General features: G+C 40.1%; 2 protein-coding genes across 2 annotated transcripts in view; one reads left to right on the top strand and one right to left on the bottom strand.

Annotated features, from left to right (window-relative positions):
- The window catches only part of XPOT (exportin for tRNA), a 134,482-nt gene extending 132,982 nt beyond the window's left edge, over positions 1 to 1,500 (bottom strand). The window contains exon 1 of the mRNA XM_031683107.2: positions 1,354 to 1,500. The gene's annotated coding sequence lies outside the window, so the exon portion shown is untranslated. The remainder of the gene's footprint in view (positions 1 to 1,353) is intronic.
- A 156-nt stretch (positions 1,501 to 1,656) lies between these two features.
- On the top strand, positions 1,657 to 20,093 carry KICS2 (KICSTOR subunit 2). The gene is made up of 3 exons (XM_006205814.4): positions 1,657 to 1,893; positions 6,990 to 7,275; positions 16,572 to 20,093. Exons 1-3 carry the CDS (start codon positions 1,659 to 1,661, stop codon positions 17,386 to 17,388), a joined length of 1,338 nt encoding a protein of 445 aa, XP_006205876.1. The 5' UTR covers positions 1,657 to 1,658; the 3' UTR covers positions 17,389 to 20,093.
- Positions 20,094 to 21,334: the final 1,241 nt, after the last annotated feature.

Here is a 21,334-nt window from a genome sequence, read left to right as displayed (position 1 = left end):
CAAATCTTTATCTCACATACATTACAAATATTTCTCCCCCAGGTTGGTATTGTGTTTTCTTGAAATTTTTAGTCAAGTCAATCTCTTCCTTTGTAATTTCCTACAATTCTTTTGTAATTAGATTCTTCTCTACTTCTAGATCAATGAAATTTTCACTTGTATTTCTTTCTAGTTTGTTTATGGTTTTGTTTTTTACACATAGAATTATTTTTTGTTGCAGAATACAGAGTAAAAGTCTTTTTTCCTCCATAATCACGTCTCCTTCACTAATAATTGAATAAAATTGAATAAGTTTTCCTTTCCCCACTGATTTATGATGCCACCTTTACTATCTAAGGAATTCTTATATTACTTGAGTATGTTCTTTCACTGTCGGTTTTGGTGCTAGTACTACATCTTTTCTGATTACTGACTTCTACACATTCATCAAGAACCATCACATTCTCCTCCAGGAAGCCTCCCTGATTCTTCCAAAACGATGTAATTTCTGCCTCCTTTTTCACCTTTATAACATACAAAATTCTGCCTTGTATCACAGTCAACAGAGTTGATTTTACCCAATTATATTAATGAGGACAAGGAACAGGTATACGATCCAACAAACATCATTGGGCCATCCATGATGAAAGGATTATAAAGGTGAATGAACTCTAGACTCTGCTTTGGGGAGTTCACCACTTAGTAAGGGAAAGAGACATGTAAATACATGTGATTAAATACAGTACGATTAAATAGCATAAAAATAAGCATATACAAGGAAAGAGAAAGGTAAAAATTACCTAAGCGAGCAGTGGGCAGTGTTTCAAGTAGTGGACATACCTATGAGCTGGATTTATGGAGTTTCTTAAATGTCAGAGGAATTTGTAATTCATTTGAATGACAAAGTGCATCAACTCAGATTCTTCAACAGAAGCTACATTAATTTAGCCTGCATTCTGAGAACTTTTTAAGAAAGCCTAATATAGTGTGGGTAGGACGGCCAAGCCTAGGAGCAGCTCTGCTCGGAAACCGTTTTCATGAGCACGAACCCAGTAAGACTAGAATGGGACACGGGGCAGAACTACCCACCAAGTGTGTTTGGGAGAAAATCAGACACAGGAGTGAGATAACACCTTTACCCATATGAGGCTTCTGATCTATAAACCACTTTTACTGGAGTTGGTTTAAAAGACATGAGAGCTGCAGACACCTTGTTGTGGGAGCCAGCACAGTTCCAGGCCCGAGTCTCACCTCGCCCCGCCCCTCAGTGCCCCGCCGAGCCCTGGCCAGACGTTAGGACACGGACCACTGACGTCATGCAAAAGTGACGTCATCAGCACGGACGCAGTCTCACAGGGAGGGGCCTCAGCTTACCTCAGAACGCAGTCAGCTCCACGGAGCAACGAGGTGACTGCCTCGCGCTCTGCGCTGAGGGTCCGAATAGTCAGAGCTGCTGGAACAGAAGCGCCGAAGTCGCTAAGGAGCTGGGAAGCGGCCACGCCTCTCCGGCCTTGCCCTTACCCGCGTCCTAAGGTCCCGGCACGGTCCAGGAGGCAGCGCGCTCACGAGCCCGCCGCTTGCGGCGGTCACGCGCACGCACGCTCGTGCGCACGTTCCCTGAGAACCCGGAAGTGCGAGGGAGAGGAGAGGCACGTGGGTGGAGCTGGAGCGCAGCTCGCATGGGGGAGTCTATCCCGCTGGCCGCCCCGGTCCCGGTGGAACAGGCGGTGCTGGAGACGTTCTTCTCTCACCTGGGCATCTTCTCTTACGACAAGGCCAAGGACAATGTGGAGAAGGAACGAGAGGCCAACAAGAGCGCGGGGGGCAGCTGGCTGTCGCTGCTGGCGGCCTTGGCCCACCTGGCCGCGGCCGAGAAGGTCTATCACAGCCTCACCTACCTGGGGCAGAAACTAGGTACCTCCGCCCCGCCCCCCGTGCCCCTTGAGGAGGAAGGAGAGGGAGTATATTCCCCTATCGGCAGTGGCTTGGGTTTCCTGTCTCTGTCACTCTAGCTGCAGGCTCAACTTGGCACTCCCAGATCTCCTCCCACCGGTCCCTTCCTTCCCTCGGCTTCCACAAACCCCGCCCACCGGCCTCCGCTGCTGATAGATTGGCCAACGGGGTGGCTGTTTTTTGCAGGGCTGTGCTCCAAACCGATGGATGTATCCATTTTGCTCATGCATGGATTGGTGCCATAAATGAGAAGTTAAGCAAACTCTATGTCCCCGCTCTTCTAACCAGCGACACTGCGGCCAGAGGAGCAAAACTTGGCAGTACAACCTAGTTAATGAACACTATTGTTTGGCCTCTTAAGGTTAAGGCCTTGGAAAGGTACGGATGGAGTCCTACCCCCTGTTTGTAGGCCCTCAATAAATATTTAATGAATGAAGAAAAATATGAATACTGGACAGGAAAGGCAAGAAATAAGCCTAACACTAGCAATAGGGGACTTACAGGGAAAATGGTAAACACTTATCATCCCATTATAAATCTTCGCCCTGAAAATAAAATCCAGGAGTTGATTCAGCTGATTTTCATCAGTAGAAGCAATTAGTATGAGTAGATCAGAAGGAAATAATATATGTGTAAGCCAAGGGCTATGCATTAGAAATTATTACTATTTATAATTACCAATATTATGAATCCTAGAGCTTTTAGAGTTGTTTTAGTACTTTAGCCTACTTTAGACCCTTTATCAGATGCACCGGGTCTGGTATGAATGAAGGACACATATATACAATGTAGACTAGAAATATACAATTGTGTGCAGACTCTGTTTTGAGTTTTTCTGCCCAGTTTCCTTATATTGCCTGAAGGTGATCATATACATCTTGCTTTCAGGAAACACTCAAGGGAGCAGGCTTTCTGAGATCTTAATTTTGCTTTTAGCTTTTCAAACAATAACTCGTTATTTAATATATTGACTTATTGGTAAAAACTGGTCAGATAGTTTCACCTTGTGTATTTTTTCCTCACTTTTCTACGTTGGCACTTCTCACAAATTTATAATTGCTGTCGCAGTATTATAATTCCCCTTTCTGCAGATTGGCAGGTTGTGTGTGTGCACTTGTGTGGGTAGGTGACAGCGCCCATACCAGAATACCTACCTTTGAACTGTCAGATTGTGTTTGTATCCATGTGATTTATAAAAAATTATAGATTTATTTTATTACATCTATATGAAGGGGTGATGCTGGCTGTAAAATTGAAGGTGAGTAATTTTCTGGCAGTTTTAGTGTTTTTAGATTCCCCCACCTCATGAAGAATGCTGATGGAACCTAGTGCCATGATTCCTAGTTTGGGGGCTTTTTTAGCTCACCTTTGAGAACTTGATGAAACCTGCGGCCTTGCTCCGCAGAAAAAAAATATGTGTGTAGTACAATTTTGCATATAATCTGAGAGGATTGGATTCAGTTCAGTTGGATTTCCTAAAGACTATTTCTAGATCTCAGTTAAGAAATCTGCTACGCTAGTTTAAATTGTACGTGCCTGGTGTTAGGTAAATAGAACTGGTTGTGCGTAAGAACATGCATTAGGCCATCACTGTCTCTGACCTGGATTCTGTGAGGTGGCTCTGATTATGTAAAGTGATTAGTTCTGCATGGACCCCAGCCTGGGTGGGTGAGCCTGAGGATTGTCGTTTGAAATTGATCCAGGGAGCAATTTACACTGTGAAACATGCCCATGCGCTGTCCAGGCTCCCAGGTGATCTGGCACTTTGGAGTAAATGTTCTGAAGATAGCATGTTTAATTTTAATGCGTCATAACTTACTCACATGTACAGTAAACGTAGGTTCCAGATGTAAAATTTTAACTTTGCAAGTATCTTACAGTTTTTTGGTACCGAAATGATTGTGCTACCAACGTGCTTACAATATGACTTCAGGTTATTGAGCTGACTCTCTATTTTCTTAAAAACTTGGGAGAATTTGTCTGTTGCCATTTTAAACAGTCCCATGGTCTTCAACTACATTGCTGATTAGAATGTTTATATGGTTTTGTTTAAAAAAACAAAACAAAAAGTTTGTGTCTATTTTTTAAACACATGAAAAAGTATGGTTTAAAAAAGTCAGTCTTTTTGACCTCATTCTTGTGACCCGTGTTTAGTGGAGAACTTTGCAGCGAGTCCTGATTATAGATGTAAGCCTGGGCCTTTGGGCACAGGATGGAGCTGACAGGGAGCCTTCTGTTGCTGTCTTGTCTCAGTGCTGAGAGACTCTGGGCAGAGCCCTCATCTCAGCGCCTTCTCTTTACTCTAAGAGGGGAATATACCTGTTTGGGGAAGGATCAGTGATTAAAATATGCTGATTCAATGCCTGCAGAGGACTTTAGAAGGTCACACTTTTCTCCCCTTTGTTTCATTACTGGAGAGTTTCCTCATCTTCTGGTTGCTGGAAGTTATCAGGGTAGAAAATGAATTCAGAACTGATGTTTAAAAATTATCATTAGCAAGAAGTTGTAGAATAAAATATTCAGTTAGAGGTTTTGCATGCTCCTTCAATATACTCATTACTTGAAGTTTCATGATGTGAGAGACTGTTGAAATTTTTTTTTTTTTTTTTGCAGGAGGGAGGTAATTAGGTTTATTTGTTTATTTATTTGGCTTTTTAGTGGAGGTACTGGGCATTGAATCCAGGACCTCACGCATGCTAAGCATGTGCTCTACCATTTAAACTATAGCCTCCCCGCCAATGAAGTCTTGAAAAATAATGAGCATTCATAAAAACAGCCATCTGGAAATAATTCAGAATAATCATATTTTTGTCAATTCGAAAAACTGAAAAGAGAAGGAAGTCTGGTGTCTCTGATTCCCTGTTTCCCAGCATGAAGGAAGGCCATTCCCCACTGGATATCCCTAACCAGATAGGCTTGTGTTCCAGAGAGCATCGAGAAGAGAGACCTTTTTAAAAGAAATGTGTTGGTGGTCTCTCCCTTCCTTATAGTGTCAGGTTCCTTGGTTTTACATACTAGTGATTGATGTTTATTGATAAGCTTTAAAAGGTATTTTTGGTATTTATGGGTGTTTCCGTGTGCCCAGATAAGGGTCATATGTTTAAGGAAAGTACCCTTTTTTTCACCTAGAGTTAAAATTTGCACCAAGATCACCTTGTTTAACAGAGGAAGTGAGTACACAGTTGAGGTCACCTAGCTATCTGTCACATAGCTAGCTTTTTTTTTTTTTTAACAGTACTTGAAGCTCCCAATTTACCAAATTTTCAGAAGCCTAACTGTGTAGTGTTGAGAATGCCTTATAGCAGCTATAAACGGAAGGGAACGGGATTAGCATTACTGAGTATGCGCTTTGCTGCAGGCATGTTGCATATCACATGTTGTCTCATTTTGTCTTCTTAGCAGCCCTTTTACTGGTTTCATGTTAAAATGACAACTAAGGCCCAAGGCGGCTAAGTCATGTGCACATCACACAACTTGTCAGTTTGGAAGCTGGGATTTGGAACCAAGTCTGTCGGACTTCCAGAGCTTTTAGGGTTTACGTGGTACTCTTGTTACCTTCCTAACCTGAGAGATTTTGTCCTAGACCTGGGCACAGAGGTCTTTTTATTCCATACTGTCGCTTTACAAAATCTGCAAAGCTAGACCAAATATGGGTGCAGAAGGCGGGCAAACCTTCCAGGATTCAGCATTGCATGGATATTGGTGTCAAGGTCAATCCACTTGTACCATATGGTTTTTGCTGCTATTAGGAGAAGTGATGTGAATGATAGTCTCTGGGCAGTATATTGGGGAAAACACTTTTTGAGTATTAGTAGTTTGCTTATGGAATCAGCAGTAAGTAGGGTAGCCAACACTGTAGGGTTGCCCAGGGTTGAGGGGTTTCCCAGGACATGGGATGAAGGGGTTTCCTGAGAAGCTAGACTTAAAGTGTTAAAACCTGGAAGGTCATGGGTAAACATGGGTAAACATGAGAAAACATGAGCCAAGGTGGTCACCATAGTAGTAAGGGATGTAACAGTCAATTCTTGAAATGTAAACTGGGCAGTGAACTAAAACAATATTGTGAAATGTTTCATTCATTAAGAGGATATTTTACAGATGCCTTGATAAGTAATTTTCACTCCTAATTGGTGTGTTTAGTAATTCATTCATTAAAGCATTCTGTTACTCATCTCTGAGATTTTTATATATTCCTAAGAGTTACTGTTTTAAATCTGCCCTGTGTCTTTTCCTTCTCCCCGTGTCCTGCCTCTGCCCCTTTGGTAGGGTACAGAATTGCTTAAGAAAACATCTATGAAGCTGGCTCTATAATTAGAAATATAGTTGATCATATAATAATACAGAAGTAAGGAAATGATGCCTATGCCAGTTGAACCATTCTGACTGTTGAAAAGAATGTATTTGGCCTTATTTTTTGCTGATTTCCTTTACAGCAGCAGTTACTTGTAATCGTCTTTTACTCTTAATAATTCACAATGTGGTGCTTATTGTGATATACCTGTAGTGTCAACCTTGTTAACGGCACTAACATCTTCTTTCTCCCCCTGGGACCCCAGTAGTCTGTGTTTTCCATTTTCTGGTACAGCTTAAAAGCAAAATGCAACTCCAAAGCAGAAATAAAATTTTCTGATTTACCTGGAATAACAACAGTGTTTCATAATTGGGTGTTCTCTTTTGTTTTAAATATATTTATGTGGAAGTATGGCTTTTTAGATCCAGGTTGATGTCACTTGCTAGGTTAATCACCCTCTGAATTATATCTGAATCCTTACTGAAATGGGTTGGGGGAGAATTGGCTCATGGGTAAGGAGGTTATACACAGGTCCATTGCTACACTAATGAGTTGTACCAGGCATTTGCTTAACTTACTCTGCAGTGAAATTATGAGTCACAAAATATTTAAATCCAAATCATGGAAGTCAGAGAATATGGCTGATGAAAAGTACCACGTTTTGAGCTCAGCAGTTCAGATACTTCCCTTTTGGATGCTGGGAGGTGTTTTGTGCTTCTGGTTTCTCTTCCTTACCTGTCGTGTGCTTATGTCATTTGCCTACCAGGGGGCCAGTCTTTCTTCAGCAGGAAAGATTCCATCCGCACCATCTATACTTCCTTGCATAACGAGCTGAAAAAGGTAGCAAGTGGCCGCAGTGCCCTTGGAGGGACCGTACCTCATGTGGAAGAGCTCCTTTCCCACCTGTCAGAGCAACTCTGCTTCTTCGTTCAGGCTCGGATGGAGATCGCAGACTTCTATGAGAAGATGTACACCCTCAGCACCCAGAAGTTCATCAATGCCGAGGAGCTTGTTGGGCTTTTGGACACCATCCTCAAGAAGTACAGCTCCAGGTCAGTGTAGATGGGGGTGGGGGTGGAACTTGGCAGCCTTGCAATCACACACAGAGTCTCCGTTTTCCCTACCTGCCTGTGAAAATCTGTGATGGAGTAAGTATGAAGGAGAAATAGCTGTGTTACATTTTATACATGGTAATTAATCAACAGGTATACATTTAGGCATCTTCTTTGGGCTTAATTAATACCCTGCTGGGTGGATACTTTTCTGAGCAACAGCAAAATATTGAGAATGAAGTACTCCTTAAAAGATATATTATAACTGATTTTTCTGCTTATGAAAGAATTCACACAGTAGCAAGAGATTGTATATCTCATATTGTGTCTTTTTAAGAAACTATTGTTCAAATAAAGGTTCCTTTCAAAGTAATCACCTTGGTGAGTTATCCACTCGATTCCTCTGATGGAGCCATTACTTAACATGTGTTGGAAACTCCTTTATAATTGTTTTCAGCACCTGTGGCATAGCTTTGATTTTTGTTTTAAACTTCCTTGGTGGAGGCAGGCATCTGTGCTCTAGAGGAGGGCATACTTAAGTTTTTTTGATAATCAAAAAGATATTGGGGGAGTGGGTATAGCTCAAGTGGCAGAGCACATGCTTAGCATGGACAAGTTCCTGGGTTCAATCCCCAGTACCTCCTCTGAAAAATAAATAAGTAAACCTAATTACCTTCCCCCCCAGAAAAATAAATAAAATAAATAAAATTTTTAAAAAAGATATTAGTAGCCAGTTTAATTTTTTTTTAAGATATTGATCAGCTGGAAAAAAATTTTTGAGGGAAATTGCTACTGACAAAGAAACAAGACCCTTGCAATGTATTGCTCACTGCCTGGCCCAAAAAGCAATTTGAAAAGAATTTGAGAAGTGTGAACATCACTAACTGCTGAATGACCCAGTTTTATTTTGGGGACCGTAGAGCCTGGCAGAGAGCCTTGCATCTTGCGGGTGCTCAGTCATTTTATGATGAACTAAATGGAAAGTGATGACTTTAAAGGACACCACTCTTTTGGATATATGATATGCTTACTTTAAAAAGAAAGGCAGATATGTTAATTTATATTCACAAATGAAGACTGATACTCATCTCATTAATGGACTGGGGGAAGGGGGCAAAGTGGGGAGATTAAAAGAGACTACAGAAAGAAGGTACCATCTGAGAAGACTTTTAAGGCAGGTAGGATTTTGAAAGCAAAGGTAGGTAGAAAGCAAAAATATCTGCAGTTCCTCCATGTCTGTGTTTCCGATCCAGGGATTCAAAGGATTTACTTTGAAGAAAACCTGGGAATTCAAGCCCGCATCATTCAAGGGTCAACTGTAGTCTAAATTTTCATTTTATTTATTTTTATAGGCAATATATTAACATGGCTTGAAGTTTATAAACATACAAAAGAATAGAATAGTGAAAAGTCTGTCTTTGGCCCCTGTTCTTCAGCTACTTAATTCCCTTCCCTAGAGTCAATCAATGTTAATAAGTTCTTTGTATTATTCTCAAGAGATGGTCTGTGTATATAAATAACTCACATTTTTTTATAAACAAATTTACACATTTACAAATATTTTGTTTGGAAAATTCTTTAATTTCTTCCTCAAATCTGATTAGCATATGTTTTCTTTTAATCAAGTAAGTTTTTTAAAAACCAAAAACTACAGTACCATTGGAGATAGGATTCTCAAGGGGAAGAGATCTCATGTGGTGATTCCCAAATGCTAATGTGAAAGCATTTTGCTGAACCATTTCCAGACCTTAAGAAAACAGCCAGACCTGGGCCTGTCTTCTTCTTTCCCAAGAGAGTAAGACTTAGCAGTTTTTGATTGGGTGCACAGAAACCTGTCTGTTTTAAAAGTTCCCTGTGATACAGATACAGAAGTCTGCAAGGGAAAACTGGATAAATAAGAGAAAGATGCCAACCCTGGGATATACTGGTTGTTGAACTTTACCAGTGTGTGCACACGTGCGTGTGGGTATATTGTGTCATAGTAATGAAGGATTATTATTATTTAACTGTTTTTATTTTTATTTTATTAGATTTGTGATCTATCATCTTTGAACCTTCTTTGAAACATCCCACTTCCCAGAGCCTTGGGCATTTTTTCAGTAGCAAAAGCCCAGATTTCATTCTGGAAGCTCTTAGGGCAGTACTTGGGTGTACCCCTCATCCTGCTGAGTGGATATGGATGGAGCTGGGTTGTATTATCACAGATGGTCAATAGGTGTTTTCATCTGTAGTCTCCATCCTCCATCAGTGCTACCTTTGTCTAATTAATAGGGAATTACTGATTGCAGACACAATCTAGTCTGAAAATTATCTAAGAGGCTTTGGGTTAATTTGAACAATATAAATTCTGTAGTTTAGAATTTCTGAGAAGTTGAAATTCTGCATAATACATTGATTTTCTTTGGGAAGTGGAATTATTTTAGATATAAATTAACATGATTTGCCCTTTGCCAGGATAACATTCCTTTTTCTGTAGTCTTTTTGATTTGACATCTGTGCTACACCAGGCACACTTTTTTGATGGTTCTGGTGTTCTAGAGAAATAATTCATATTTTGGTATTCTGTTGTATTGAAAGAGTTAATCCTTTTCCCAAATGGCCCAAGTTATCTTTCAGGGACTATTGATTTGTCCCAATATACATGATCCACATCAGAACACTGATAAAAAAAATTGTGTGAATCTTTCATCTTTCAAACAATGAAATGCTTTTTAAAAAGATTTTATTTTAATTTTTGGGGTGGGAGGTAATTAGGTTTATCTATTTGTTTATGATTTTTAGTGGAGGTACCAGGGATTGAATCTAGGACTTTGTACATGCTAAGCACGCACTCTACCTCTGAGCTATACCCCTTGTCCCCCAGTGAAATGCTTTTGTATTAAAAAGTTAACAAGTGTGATGTATATCGCGGAGTCTAAACCTCTGGCGCTGATTTGAGATGCAGATTCAGTATGAGTGATTGCAATGTCCCATCTGCGTTCAGAGACGAAGGGAAAACGTGTTTTGTTTTTGACTCTGGAAGCCAGTTGTGCTCAGATTAGAATGATGTTAAAGGTTTCTTCTTTAGGCAAACTTACTACATTACTAAGCAAATATAAATTCTTGTTTAAGAATCACAGTCATTTTGTGATGCTGCATTTCAGACTAAATAATTAACATTAATCATTTGAGTTTTCATTAGAAGAAAAAATATGGATTTAACTCGTGGAGGGTCAGGATGTCTACTATTCCTTGAATACTTTTGAGAAGTAGAGCTTGGGTTTGTTTTTGTTTTGTTTTTTTTCCCCAAGAAAGCATCAATGGAACATTTTTTGATTCTGAATTTATTTTGAATTTGTTTTGAATTTATTTACCCAACTGTTTTGTACAATGGGCATAAAGAAAATTTTGGCTCATCTGGTTAAAACAAAACTGGAAGATACATTTTAAATGCAAATTAGTATTTACTCTCCTACATCAAGAACATACTTTTTTTAATTGACATATATTTGATAAACAATATTATATGTTACAGGTGTACAGTATAGTGATCCACAGTTTTTTAAAGGTTATACTCCATTTATAGTTACTATAGAATATTGGCTGTATTTCCTGTGTTGTACAATGTATCCTTGTAGCGTCTATCATACATAATAGTTTGTACCTCTTAATCCCCTACTCCTATGGTGCCCTTCCCCCCTTCCTTCTCCCCACTGGTAACCACTAGTTATAGAAGATAATTTTTAAGAAATAATTCTTTTAAAGAAGTTAGCAATTTGTGCGTTCTAGACAGCTTTTAAAAATCTATCTGATGTGGCAATAATATTCTATTAAATGATTTTTATTCTTTAACCATAATTTTATTACTAGAATTTAAAAAACATTTTTTTAAAAAACTGAGTTACGTAAAATTTCTTATTGCATTTTAGGAAACACTTTTTTTTTTTATCTGAATGCTTCAAATGGCAGAATTCTTACCAAAGGCAGAACTGTGATTTATTTAGGCTTTATGCCCTTTTTCCTTCAAGAAAAGATTTGTGATGATAAGACTATTTTTTGTTGTTGTTGTGTTTTTGTTTGTTTTGATTATAAGACTATTAATGAAAGTTGGTTGTGTGTGTGTAGTTCAACAAGGTTATTGCCCACTGAAAATTTCATAAGCAAAACCAACAATAGTGCAATTTCTGTGGGGCGCATTCTGCTCTAGGCGTTTGACGTATGTAGATCTTAACTGTGAAAATCCAAGGCTTTCTGCGATCTTGCCCCAGCCTACCTTTTCAAATTATCTAAGGCCCATCAGATGCCTTAAATTGCACTCAAATTCTTAGTAAAAAGGAAGCGGCTTCAAAGAGAAAACTTTGAGGATTTAAGCAGAAGCCCCCAACACAGTCCACAATGTAATGTATTCCCCGAATTTCCCATTTCCTACCTTGGTTCCTGTTACTTAGTTTGCTTAGAAAGTCCTTGAATTTGTAGGGGAGGAAAAAATATCTTTTTCCTCTACCCATCTAAGTTCTCAGCTGGGGGCCATTTAACAAAAGACAGATTAACAAGTGGAAATCATACAAATGTATTTAATATAGGTTTTATCAGGTATGGAAGCCTTCATAAAGAAATGAAGGCCCAATGAAGTCCTTAAACCTGTGTTTTTATGCTAGATTTGGTGAAGAGTGGAGGGATGTGGAAAAAATGTGCTAGGATAAAAAAAGGTGTGAGCTAAGTGTACTAAACTGGGGGAAACAGTGAGGCCTGTTCATTCAGATTCTTCTCTGTGACCTTTTGTCTTTGAAGATAAGGATGTGCCTTTCCTCAGGGTACAGGGAGGGTCTTACCTGAGGGTTTTGTGACCTGCTTCAGAAGGGGGTCAGAAAGTCCTTCCTGCCATTTCTCAAATTCGTTCAGCTTAAAATGGTCAATATACCAAGATGCCATATTTTGGGGTAGCATGTTCTGAACCCCATCCTGTTCCACTATGTATCACTTGTTGAAATAATCATTCTGTATAACAGACCACCCCAAAAATCACATTCGCAGGCTTGCAGGCCTTCTGGGAGTTGGCTGGCCTAATCTGGGAAGCTCTGCTTAATGTGATCGGTCTCCTGGGGCTTGGCGCTTGGCTTACAGCTGTGAGCGCTGGGCCTCGTCAGCTCCACGTGCGCTCGTTCTGAGCCCAAGGTTAGCAGGGAAGCAGCTACCCAGGGATGATGGCCCAAGTGCAAGAGAGCAAGCCCGACCCCCTCCTTTTTAGCCTTTGTTTGCGTCAGATCTGTTACCATCCCTGTGGCCAAAGCACATCACAGAGCCCGATCCGTGGTTGGGGTGGGAGGGTATCCTTCCCCTCTGGTGGGAGGAGCTGCAGAGGCACACACAACCGAGGGTGTGGAATCAGGGGTGGTTAAGAATTGGGGCCAGAGAGTTAAGCCCTCATCTTTACCTGGCTAAATCTACCTTCTCTTTAAGCTTTATGGCTCAGTTCAAATCCTATCTCCTCTACAGCCTGCACAATCTTTCTACCGAAAGGAATTACTCTTTTTTCTAAACTGTTATTTGATTTGTACCCCTTGTAAGAGAGGTATTACTTCCTACCTGTGTCCATTGTAAATATCTCCTTTTACCAGGGGAAGTCCTATAGGGCAAACCTTTGGCTAATTCATCTTTATATCTTCAGCAGCACATTTGTATCTGCTTCTACTTTTTTTTTTTGGAACCGGGTGGTAATTAGGCTTATTTATTTTTTCACGGACGTACTGGGGATTGAACCCAAGACCTCGTGCATGCTAAGCACACGCTCTACCACTGAGCTACAGCTTCCTCCCCATTTGTATCTAAAAACTAGTAAACTAATTGTTTTAAATGAGATTATAGATTTTTAAAACTGGTGAAATATACATAACATAAAACTTACTGTTTTAACCATTTTAAAGTGTGCAGTTCTGTGACATTTCATAGATTCACATGGTGCTACAGTTTTATTTTTCATTGGGCTTCTGACTACTCACATGCAGGGGACCCACGTACTTTTGGAAGGAACTCCTTGATGGGGAGGGAGTGCGTGCTCGAGCTCTTTCTCTCTTTTTCTGTCTTCTTTTTTGGCTTTTTTTGGAGCAGATGTTTTCTGCAAATAGTTGTCAATTTATTCTGTATTCGGACTCTCTCAAGCTTGCTGCCATAGCTGAGGTATATATTTTTGGATTACAACAATTTAACAGACTCCCCCCCCTCCACCGCCATGGTGTGAGATGTGAATAGGTATGAGGCACAGAGTGGGAATGGGAAAATGCTACAACGTAACGCTAATCTCAAAGTCTTGGCAGAATAATATTAGCATGAATTTATAGCTCTTTTTAAGGATGAAAAGTATCTTCAGCATTCACGTTTCATCCTAATAAATGTTGAACGTCTAAACACTTTTAGCATATGTTTATGGAAGAGCTTGTGCAGAATTCTTTCTGAAGGTTTGTACAGAGAATTCATGTTCTTTCAAGGAGAACCTTGGATATAAATGGATTTCCTACTGGAAACAGAAAAATCACTTCAAGTTTTGTTATTTGCGGTAGAATGATACCATTCTCCTGGTTATTAACAGTCTTACTGTGTTTGTAGTTCCTTGGCAGATTTTCTTGATACCCATGATTATAGAATCTTGTTATACTTAATGCTCATTAACTGTCAGGTTGCCTGAAGGCTAAGGTGGTAAGAGCATTTCTTAGAATGCAGAGATTTTGAGACATGCTATAGTGTGTGTGTATTAGACTTTCTTAATGTTTATTTTGAATTGTGTAGTGTTTGAAGAGTCCAAATTAATTAATTGAGCACATGAACCAGAGGATTTGACATCTGGTGTATCTATCTGATTCTTTGAGTGTATTATTAGACTATATCTTCCACCCACGTTTTAGCTTCCCTAACTTGAAGGATGTGAATTGTAAAATGCCAGTAATAGGGAAAAAAACAATGTGTTACTGTCATGTGAATAACTGCATCCTATTTATCACATGATAATCAGTTTCTATCTTATAATATCCAACCTAGTGTGGGCTCTCTGAATCACAAGCCATTGTGTTTAAATAGATTTTTAAAAAATCTTGATATACTTGTGATTTTTTTCCCTAATTGTTTAATTGATGACCAGCATTATCCTCTTCAGCTGAGGCCAAAACAGCTGTGTAAGACTCGCAGGTCTCATTGACAGTGAAGCAATAAATCACGTGGGCTCAGGCCTGTAAAGCATCTCCCATGGTGCCTGGGGCATGGGGGTATGCTCAGAAAACGCTAGATCTTCCCATATCTTGCTAAGATGATTCCTGAAACCTCCCCAGATGCATTGGAACTTGAGGAAGAGTGTAAGGGCTTCCTGTAGGCTCCTTGAGAAGGAGGATGCACCAGGCCATGCAGACACTGAAACTCCCTGGGCATTTTTCAGAAGAAAAAGATGAGCAAGAAAGCTCTAAGTGGTCCATACAGAGAGGCCTCTCTGTAACCCTTCCATCTCATTGTTACAGAACTTCATTTGAGATCATAAGCAAAAGACAGAATCAATGAGGCAGAAACTAGGATTCAGCTCTTAACATAGTTACTGCATTGACCAATTTTCTACTATGTGCCATAGGTTCGAGATAAGGAGTGAAGGAAGTGGGCAGCTTTTACCTCCCCTCAGGAGGAGCTCAAAGCAAGGGTGACCCTATGTCCCAGTTTGTCTGATAAATTATATGATTAAGCTACCACAAGGGAAGACAGGTCATAAGAAACTAGAGGATGTAATCAGGGGGCCCGACCTAGTCTGGGGTGGACAGAAAAGACACTTCTAAGGAGGTGACTCTAAAGAGGAGACCTAAAGTAGCAGAAAGTAGTGGTGATGGAAGCGGGTCAAGCTCTTACTGGCCTCAGGGTCTTTGCGGGTGCGCTTTTCCCACCTCTGCCTGGGAGAGAGGCTCCTCACACATCTTGTCCCCACCCCCTTCAATCTACTATACACGGGAAGTAGAAAGATGTTTTACAAACAGCAGGTAGCAGTCCATGAATCATAAAATTAATTTAGTGAGTAGTCATCTAATTTACTCTCTATATATTACTAAATATCAAGAGTACATTTTGCATAGTAAGGGTGAATATGAAATTTTAAAACCTTTTATTTATCTACAGGTGTATGTCCTTAGTCACCTAGTATTTCTTACTGTAGGTCATGGTCAAAAAATTCTAAAAACATTCTGTCTGGAACAAGTAGAAACGCAACAGCACTATTACCTTAACCTTTATGATAGCGTCACATTTCTCATTATTTAATGTCTGGAGAAAGTGAGAAGAATGGGAATGCGGCTCCAGCTGAGAAGGGGCCAGATTCTTCAAGGCCTTGTAAACCTTTTTAAGGATTTTGGATTTTATCCTGAGATAAATAGAAAGTGAGTGAAGTGTAAGACTTTTTTAATTAGGCCACCATTTTGTTTTTAACTGCGATTAAATATGAAAGGAATTTGGGAACTAGGATGGAATGAGAGCTTTTGGTAAATGTTCTATTCCTTGAATAAACATTTATTGATTATATACCATATTTCAGATACTGGTTTATAGTCTCTACTCTCATCTGCAAAATAGGTTTAATAATACCTTTTAGAGTTACTGAGAGCATTAAATAAGTTTATGTGTTCTATACACATTTAAAAGATGTTTTAGTGACCTTTTCTTTGCCCCTTTTGGACGACACCCTGAAAATAGGATGCCTTGTTTTTTGTTTTTTTGGTTTTTTTAGTTATCAATATTGCATTTTATTTGTCAATTATTTTAACTACTGGTATAGAGGCACGATAGAGTGATAGAGAGTCACTTGGTGAGAGAAGTACTTACTTTCCCCCCCACTTCTTATAATAATTCTGATTGCACCAGGGAGAAATTCCTTCATTTCATTTAAATCATAGGATGCCTTGTTTTGATGATAATGTTCTCATAATAAATATAATTCCCAGAATAAATGAAATAAGTTAAGAAAGACTTATAGCTAATTCAGTTTCTCTGTATTTGAAAAGAAGGAAAAGAAGGTAGCCACTCTTTTTTTTTTTTTTTTGACATCAGGCTATTTCCGGGGGAGTCTATGATGCTGACATAATTCTGAGATGGTGAAGTTATGTCAGAATGATCTTTTAAATAAATCAACATGGAGTCCTTCCATCTTTCCTTCACTCTCAGCCCCCAAACATAATATTAGTTGTCTGACCACACTGTTCTGGGTTTTGTTTTTTGTTTTTTGTTTTTTTTGAGGCTAGAAAATGTCATCCAGGTATCACATTTCCACTTAGTTCTGTAAATTTCCCTTCCCCTTTTAGATTTCACCACCCCATCCTCAGTCCCCTGGAAAGCAGTTTCCAGCTGGAAGTCGATGTCCTGAGTCATCTACTGAAGGCCCAGGCTCAGGTCTCTGAGTGGAAGTTTCTCCCGTCTCTGGTTAACTTACACAGCGCTCACACCAAGCTCCAGACCTGGGGCCAGATCTTTGAAAAGCAACGGGAGACCAAGAAACATCTGTTTGGAGGGCAGTCTCAGAAGGCCGTTCAGCCCCCACACCTTTTCCTTTGGCTAATGAAACTCAAAAACATGCTTCTTGCCAAATTTAGCTTTTACTTTCACGAGGCACTGAGCCGACAGACGACTGCTTCGGAAATGAAAACACTGACTGCAAAAGCCAACCCAGACCTCTTTGGAAAGATTTCCAGCTTCATCAGGAAATACGATGCTGCCAACGTGTCCTTAATCTTTGACAACCGAGGTTCCGAGAGCTTTCAGGGTCACGGCTATCACCACCCCCATTCCTACAGAGAGGCCCCAAAGGGTGTGGATCAGTATCCGGCCGTGGTGTCTCTGCCCAGCGACAGGCCTGTCATGCACTGGCCCAACGTCATCATGATCATGACAGACCGCACGTCCGACCTGAACAGCTTGGAGAAAGTGGTCCACTTCTATGACGACAAAGTTCAGAGCACCTACTTCCTCACCCGCCCAGAGCCTCACTTTACCATTGTTGTCATTTTTGAGTCAAAGAAATCCGAAAGAGACTCCCACTTTATTTCCTTCCTTAACGAGATCTCGCTTGCCCTTAAGAACCCCAAGGTTTTTGCAAGTCTGAAACCTGGATCCAAAGGTTAGCAGGTGATATGTGTGAAAGGTTTTCAAGGCTGGACATTGTGTTCTTAATTGCTCTAACAATCCACAGTGGTCTGTGATTAGAGTTTTCGTGCATTCGTGCTTCTTTCAGAGCTAAAGACAGATTCTCCCTAATTGTATCACACACTCGTAAGCAATTAAAGCCAACTGCATTACATATCCAAAGAGTAACCTAGGAAGGGATCATGGTTCCTGTCTCCGTGGTACAGCAAGGTACTCTCAGTGTTTTCTCCTCTTTTCCTGTATTTCATGTAGACTGAATATTTATTGGCTTTTGATTTTCCTTTCTGGATATTTTATGTTGTTGTAAACATTGTGTTCCGATGCAACTCCAAACGCCGTCTTCTTCCCCCCCTTCCTTGGTGAGTGATTGGGGTACGATATTAAATGGCTTTTTTACTATTAAATTAGCAAATTATAGTGAAATTTTAAGTTTTACGATTCTGATCAACAAACTCATTTTTTTGATGCCAAAATTAGGGTCTCGGTGAGAAATTTCTGTCAGTTACTGGAATCGAAGGTGAATCAGAGTGGTTGCGTATTGTCAGGTTTTAACAGTTCTGAGGAGCTTCACGGCAACTCTAATAGCCATAGGTTATTTTGGGGGGTGACCTACACACCTAACTGCGTTTGTTTTCACCTTCGTGAAGTCTGAATTTTTCAAGCTCGAGGGGAGCGGGTGGGCGGCCGGCCTGCCGAGCAACCAGCCGGAGCGCCGGGCGAGCGCGGCGGGCAGGGGTCGGGTTGCGGAACGCGGCGCGGGAGGCAGGCCCCTCGCCCCGCCGCAGCCTCCCTCCAAGAAAGAATTTTTTAAAAGTTTGAATTTTTCGCTCTGTTTTCAAGTCAGCATAAGCCATTAAGTGGGGTTTCTTCGTTGTTCAGCATAGTATCTGCTTGGCTCTCTTGTTTATCACCTTTCTGCTGAAATGTAGGTTCCCGTTTGGTTCCACCCCCTGGTTATTTTTAGGCTGAAAAAGCACGCCGCAGTCTTGGTTTTTCAGCTACTTTTACGCGTAAATTCACGCGACTTAGCCTACTTTTACAAAATCACAGTGGAGGTCTTGATACCTTTTACTTGCTAAAAACCAGCTGTGCGTTGAAAAGAACGCCCTTCCTAGTTGAGTAATGAATTCCATAGTTAAGCACACCTGAACTTGGGTTTCATGCCTGGCTCCCCCAGATTATTTTTAGAAGCGGTGTTGCATCTTAACACATGCTGCTTTAACACCTTCCTTCAGTAGGTGTTTGTGGGGAAGGAGGTGGATCAGTGAAGGCAAAACGGGCCGTGGAGACCTTCCCTTCTCGGTTATTGCTTTGGAATAAAAATAAGCCACAAAAGGTAATTGAGTTGTTACTATTTGGTAGTTTCTTCAAAACTTGTATGCAGTGTCGTGATCAGCTCAGTCCTGTTTCTGGTGACTACAGGGGGCAGCCGCAGCCGGCAGGGACCAGGGCGCCCCTGTGAGTCCATGCAGGGGGCCTGCCCACCTCAAACCCGACTCCCCCGTAGGAGAACCCACTGGCCTGTTATTTTCTGGGGAGAGCATGTTTTCTTTTCTTTCTTTCTTTTCTTTCTTTCTTTTTTTAAATAAAAGTCAAATGATTTGTAAAAAGCCGGTTTGCTTTAGACAGAAAGTAGTGATTTACCTCTGCATTTTATGTACTCAGGTTCTATAAAATGTGGACACATTTTACAACATTGAGCTGACAGAAAAAAATGAAAACAATTGGAACTAAAGCCACATCATTTCCCCTCGCTTTTGTGTTTTGCCAAGAAGCTGAAAAATATTCCTTTGGTGTTCATGTATTTTTTTTTTTCTAGAGAAAACCACCATTAGCCTTAATGATACAGTCTCCCATGTACCTAAAAGAAATATGCCTCAGTGGAACATGGAAGAGAGTGTAAATAAAACATTTATACAGTATTTAAATAACTAGTCCTTGCCTAGAACATATTTGAATTGTATATTTATTTTTAAACATATTTTCGTTCAAGCCAAGAAACAAAGTCATTTTACCCTAAGGTTTGTCGTCTAAAATCAGTAACAAAATGATCTATAGAGTCTGAGTTTTGCTAATTGGAAGAGTCAGTCCCCATATTTTCTGCAGACTGCTTGCTTTGAAGTTTGTTTCTAAACCACAGCTTAATCAGTTATTATGGGTAACCAGGAATGTGGTCAACACTTAGTTTGCCAACAGCTCTCTCAAGGAGTGTTCACTTTAGGCTGTTCGGACACAGGGTGAACGTTTACGACTTTGTCCTCTGGGGAACAGCCTGGTATCTGACTATGGCACTTTTGGTATGTGTGTGACAGTAAAGCTGAATTCTTAACTGAGGAGCTAATGCCCCTTGTACGATTGCTTTGTGTGTTTGGAAATACTGGAGAAAATTTACTTTGAAGAAACAAAATTGTTAGCATTTCACTGCACTCCCAGTAGAGTCACCCAGGGGAATAATCTAAATAAGTTCACCCTTTGACCCAGCAGCAAATTTGCAGTTGTTTGGCAGGTGAGCCTCTGCGCTTGATTTCCCTGTCTGTAAAATGGGGTTAAGGCAACGCGGGCTGCCTTTTTCAAAGGACGTGTAAGAATGGAGTGAGATCACACATGTAAAAAAGGCTTTGCAAGCTTGCCTGAGTTTGAACGCCGTGTAAATAAACGATGGACCACTCTTTCTTTAAACTTAATACCTCTGTTCTCGTCTTTCTCTTCTGATCGGTGACAAACCTATGCTTAGTTATTAAGTGTGAACAGTACTTAAAGAACTAGTTTAAAAGAAGAGGCAGATAAATGTCTAACCAACCCACCCACTCTACTTATTTTAGAGTCTTTGTGATTCTTTGTTCCCAAATTTTTATGATTGATGGTGGCATCATGTCACGTCTTGTATTTTCTTACTGGTATTTTTTTGTCTGTTTGCTCTATCACGAGAGGGGTGAGTTAAAATCTCCAACGGCGACTGTAGATTTATTTCTGTCAGTTTTTTGCATCTTGTATTTTGAAGCCCTTTTATTAGGTCCATATACATTTATAGTTTTTCTGTCTTTCTCTTGTATTAACCGTTTAATTGTTGTGAAGTTTCCTACTTTATTTCCATTACTACTGCTTTGGAGTCTGTTTTGCCTCATATTTTTATGACCGTCCCAGCTTGCTTAAACTTCCTGTTTGCATGTTATGTCTTTTTCCAGTCTCGCTTTTCATTCTTTGTATCTTTGTTTTTAAAGTGTCTGTAGTGAGAACTAAAGAGAGAAGACTGATTAAAAAGAGCGGTAACCAACTATGTGCTTGTCAATCTGACAGTCTCTGCCTTTTGAAATGTTTAGTTCAATTCTCCTGTGAAGTTTTTACAGTCAGAGTTTTGCTGATGGTGTCCTCAAAACTGTTGTTTAACACGTTTTCTGTTCTTTTTCCCACCTTTATACTGGGAATTAGATCACAATGTTTGATCAGATTCAGTCTTTCTCTGAATTTCTCTCTTTCTTGCTTTCTTTTTTTTAATTGAAATATAGTCAGTTGCTGTGTCAATTTCTGGTGTACAGCATAATGTTTCAGTCATACATGTACATATATATAATTGTTTTCATATTCTTTTTCATTATAGGTTACTACAAGATATTGAATATAGTTCCCTGTGCTATACATTAGAAATTTATTTTTTAATCTATTTTATGTATAGTGGTTAGTATTTGCACATCTCAGACTCCCAGTTTATCCCTTCCCAACCCCCGTCCCACCCTCCCCCATACCCATAAGTTTGTTTACGATATCTGTGACTCTCTCCCTTCCTCCCTTCCTCCATTGCTCTCTCTCCCTCTTTTCTTCCCTCCCTCCCAGCCTTCTTTCCTTCCTTCATTTTTTTGTGTGTTTTATTAAGCAGCTAATACCTGGCATTCCCTAACTTGGTTATATCACTAGAGGTTACAAAATG

Source organism: Vicugna pacos, chromosome 12, assembly GCF_048564905.1.
Source record: "Vicugna pacos chromosome 12, VicPac4, whole genome shotgun sequence".
NCBI classification, from domain to species: Eukaryota; Metazoa; Chordata; class Mammalia; order Artiodactyla; family Camelidae; genus Vicugna; species Vicugna pacos.
This window is presented reverse-complemented; position numbering and strand designations above follow the sequence as displayed.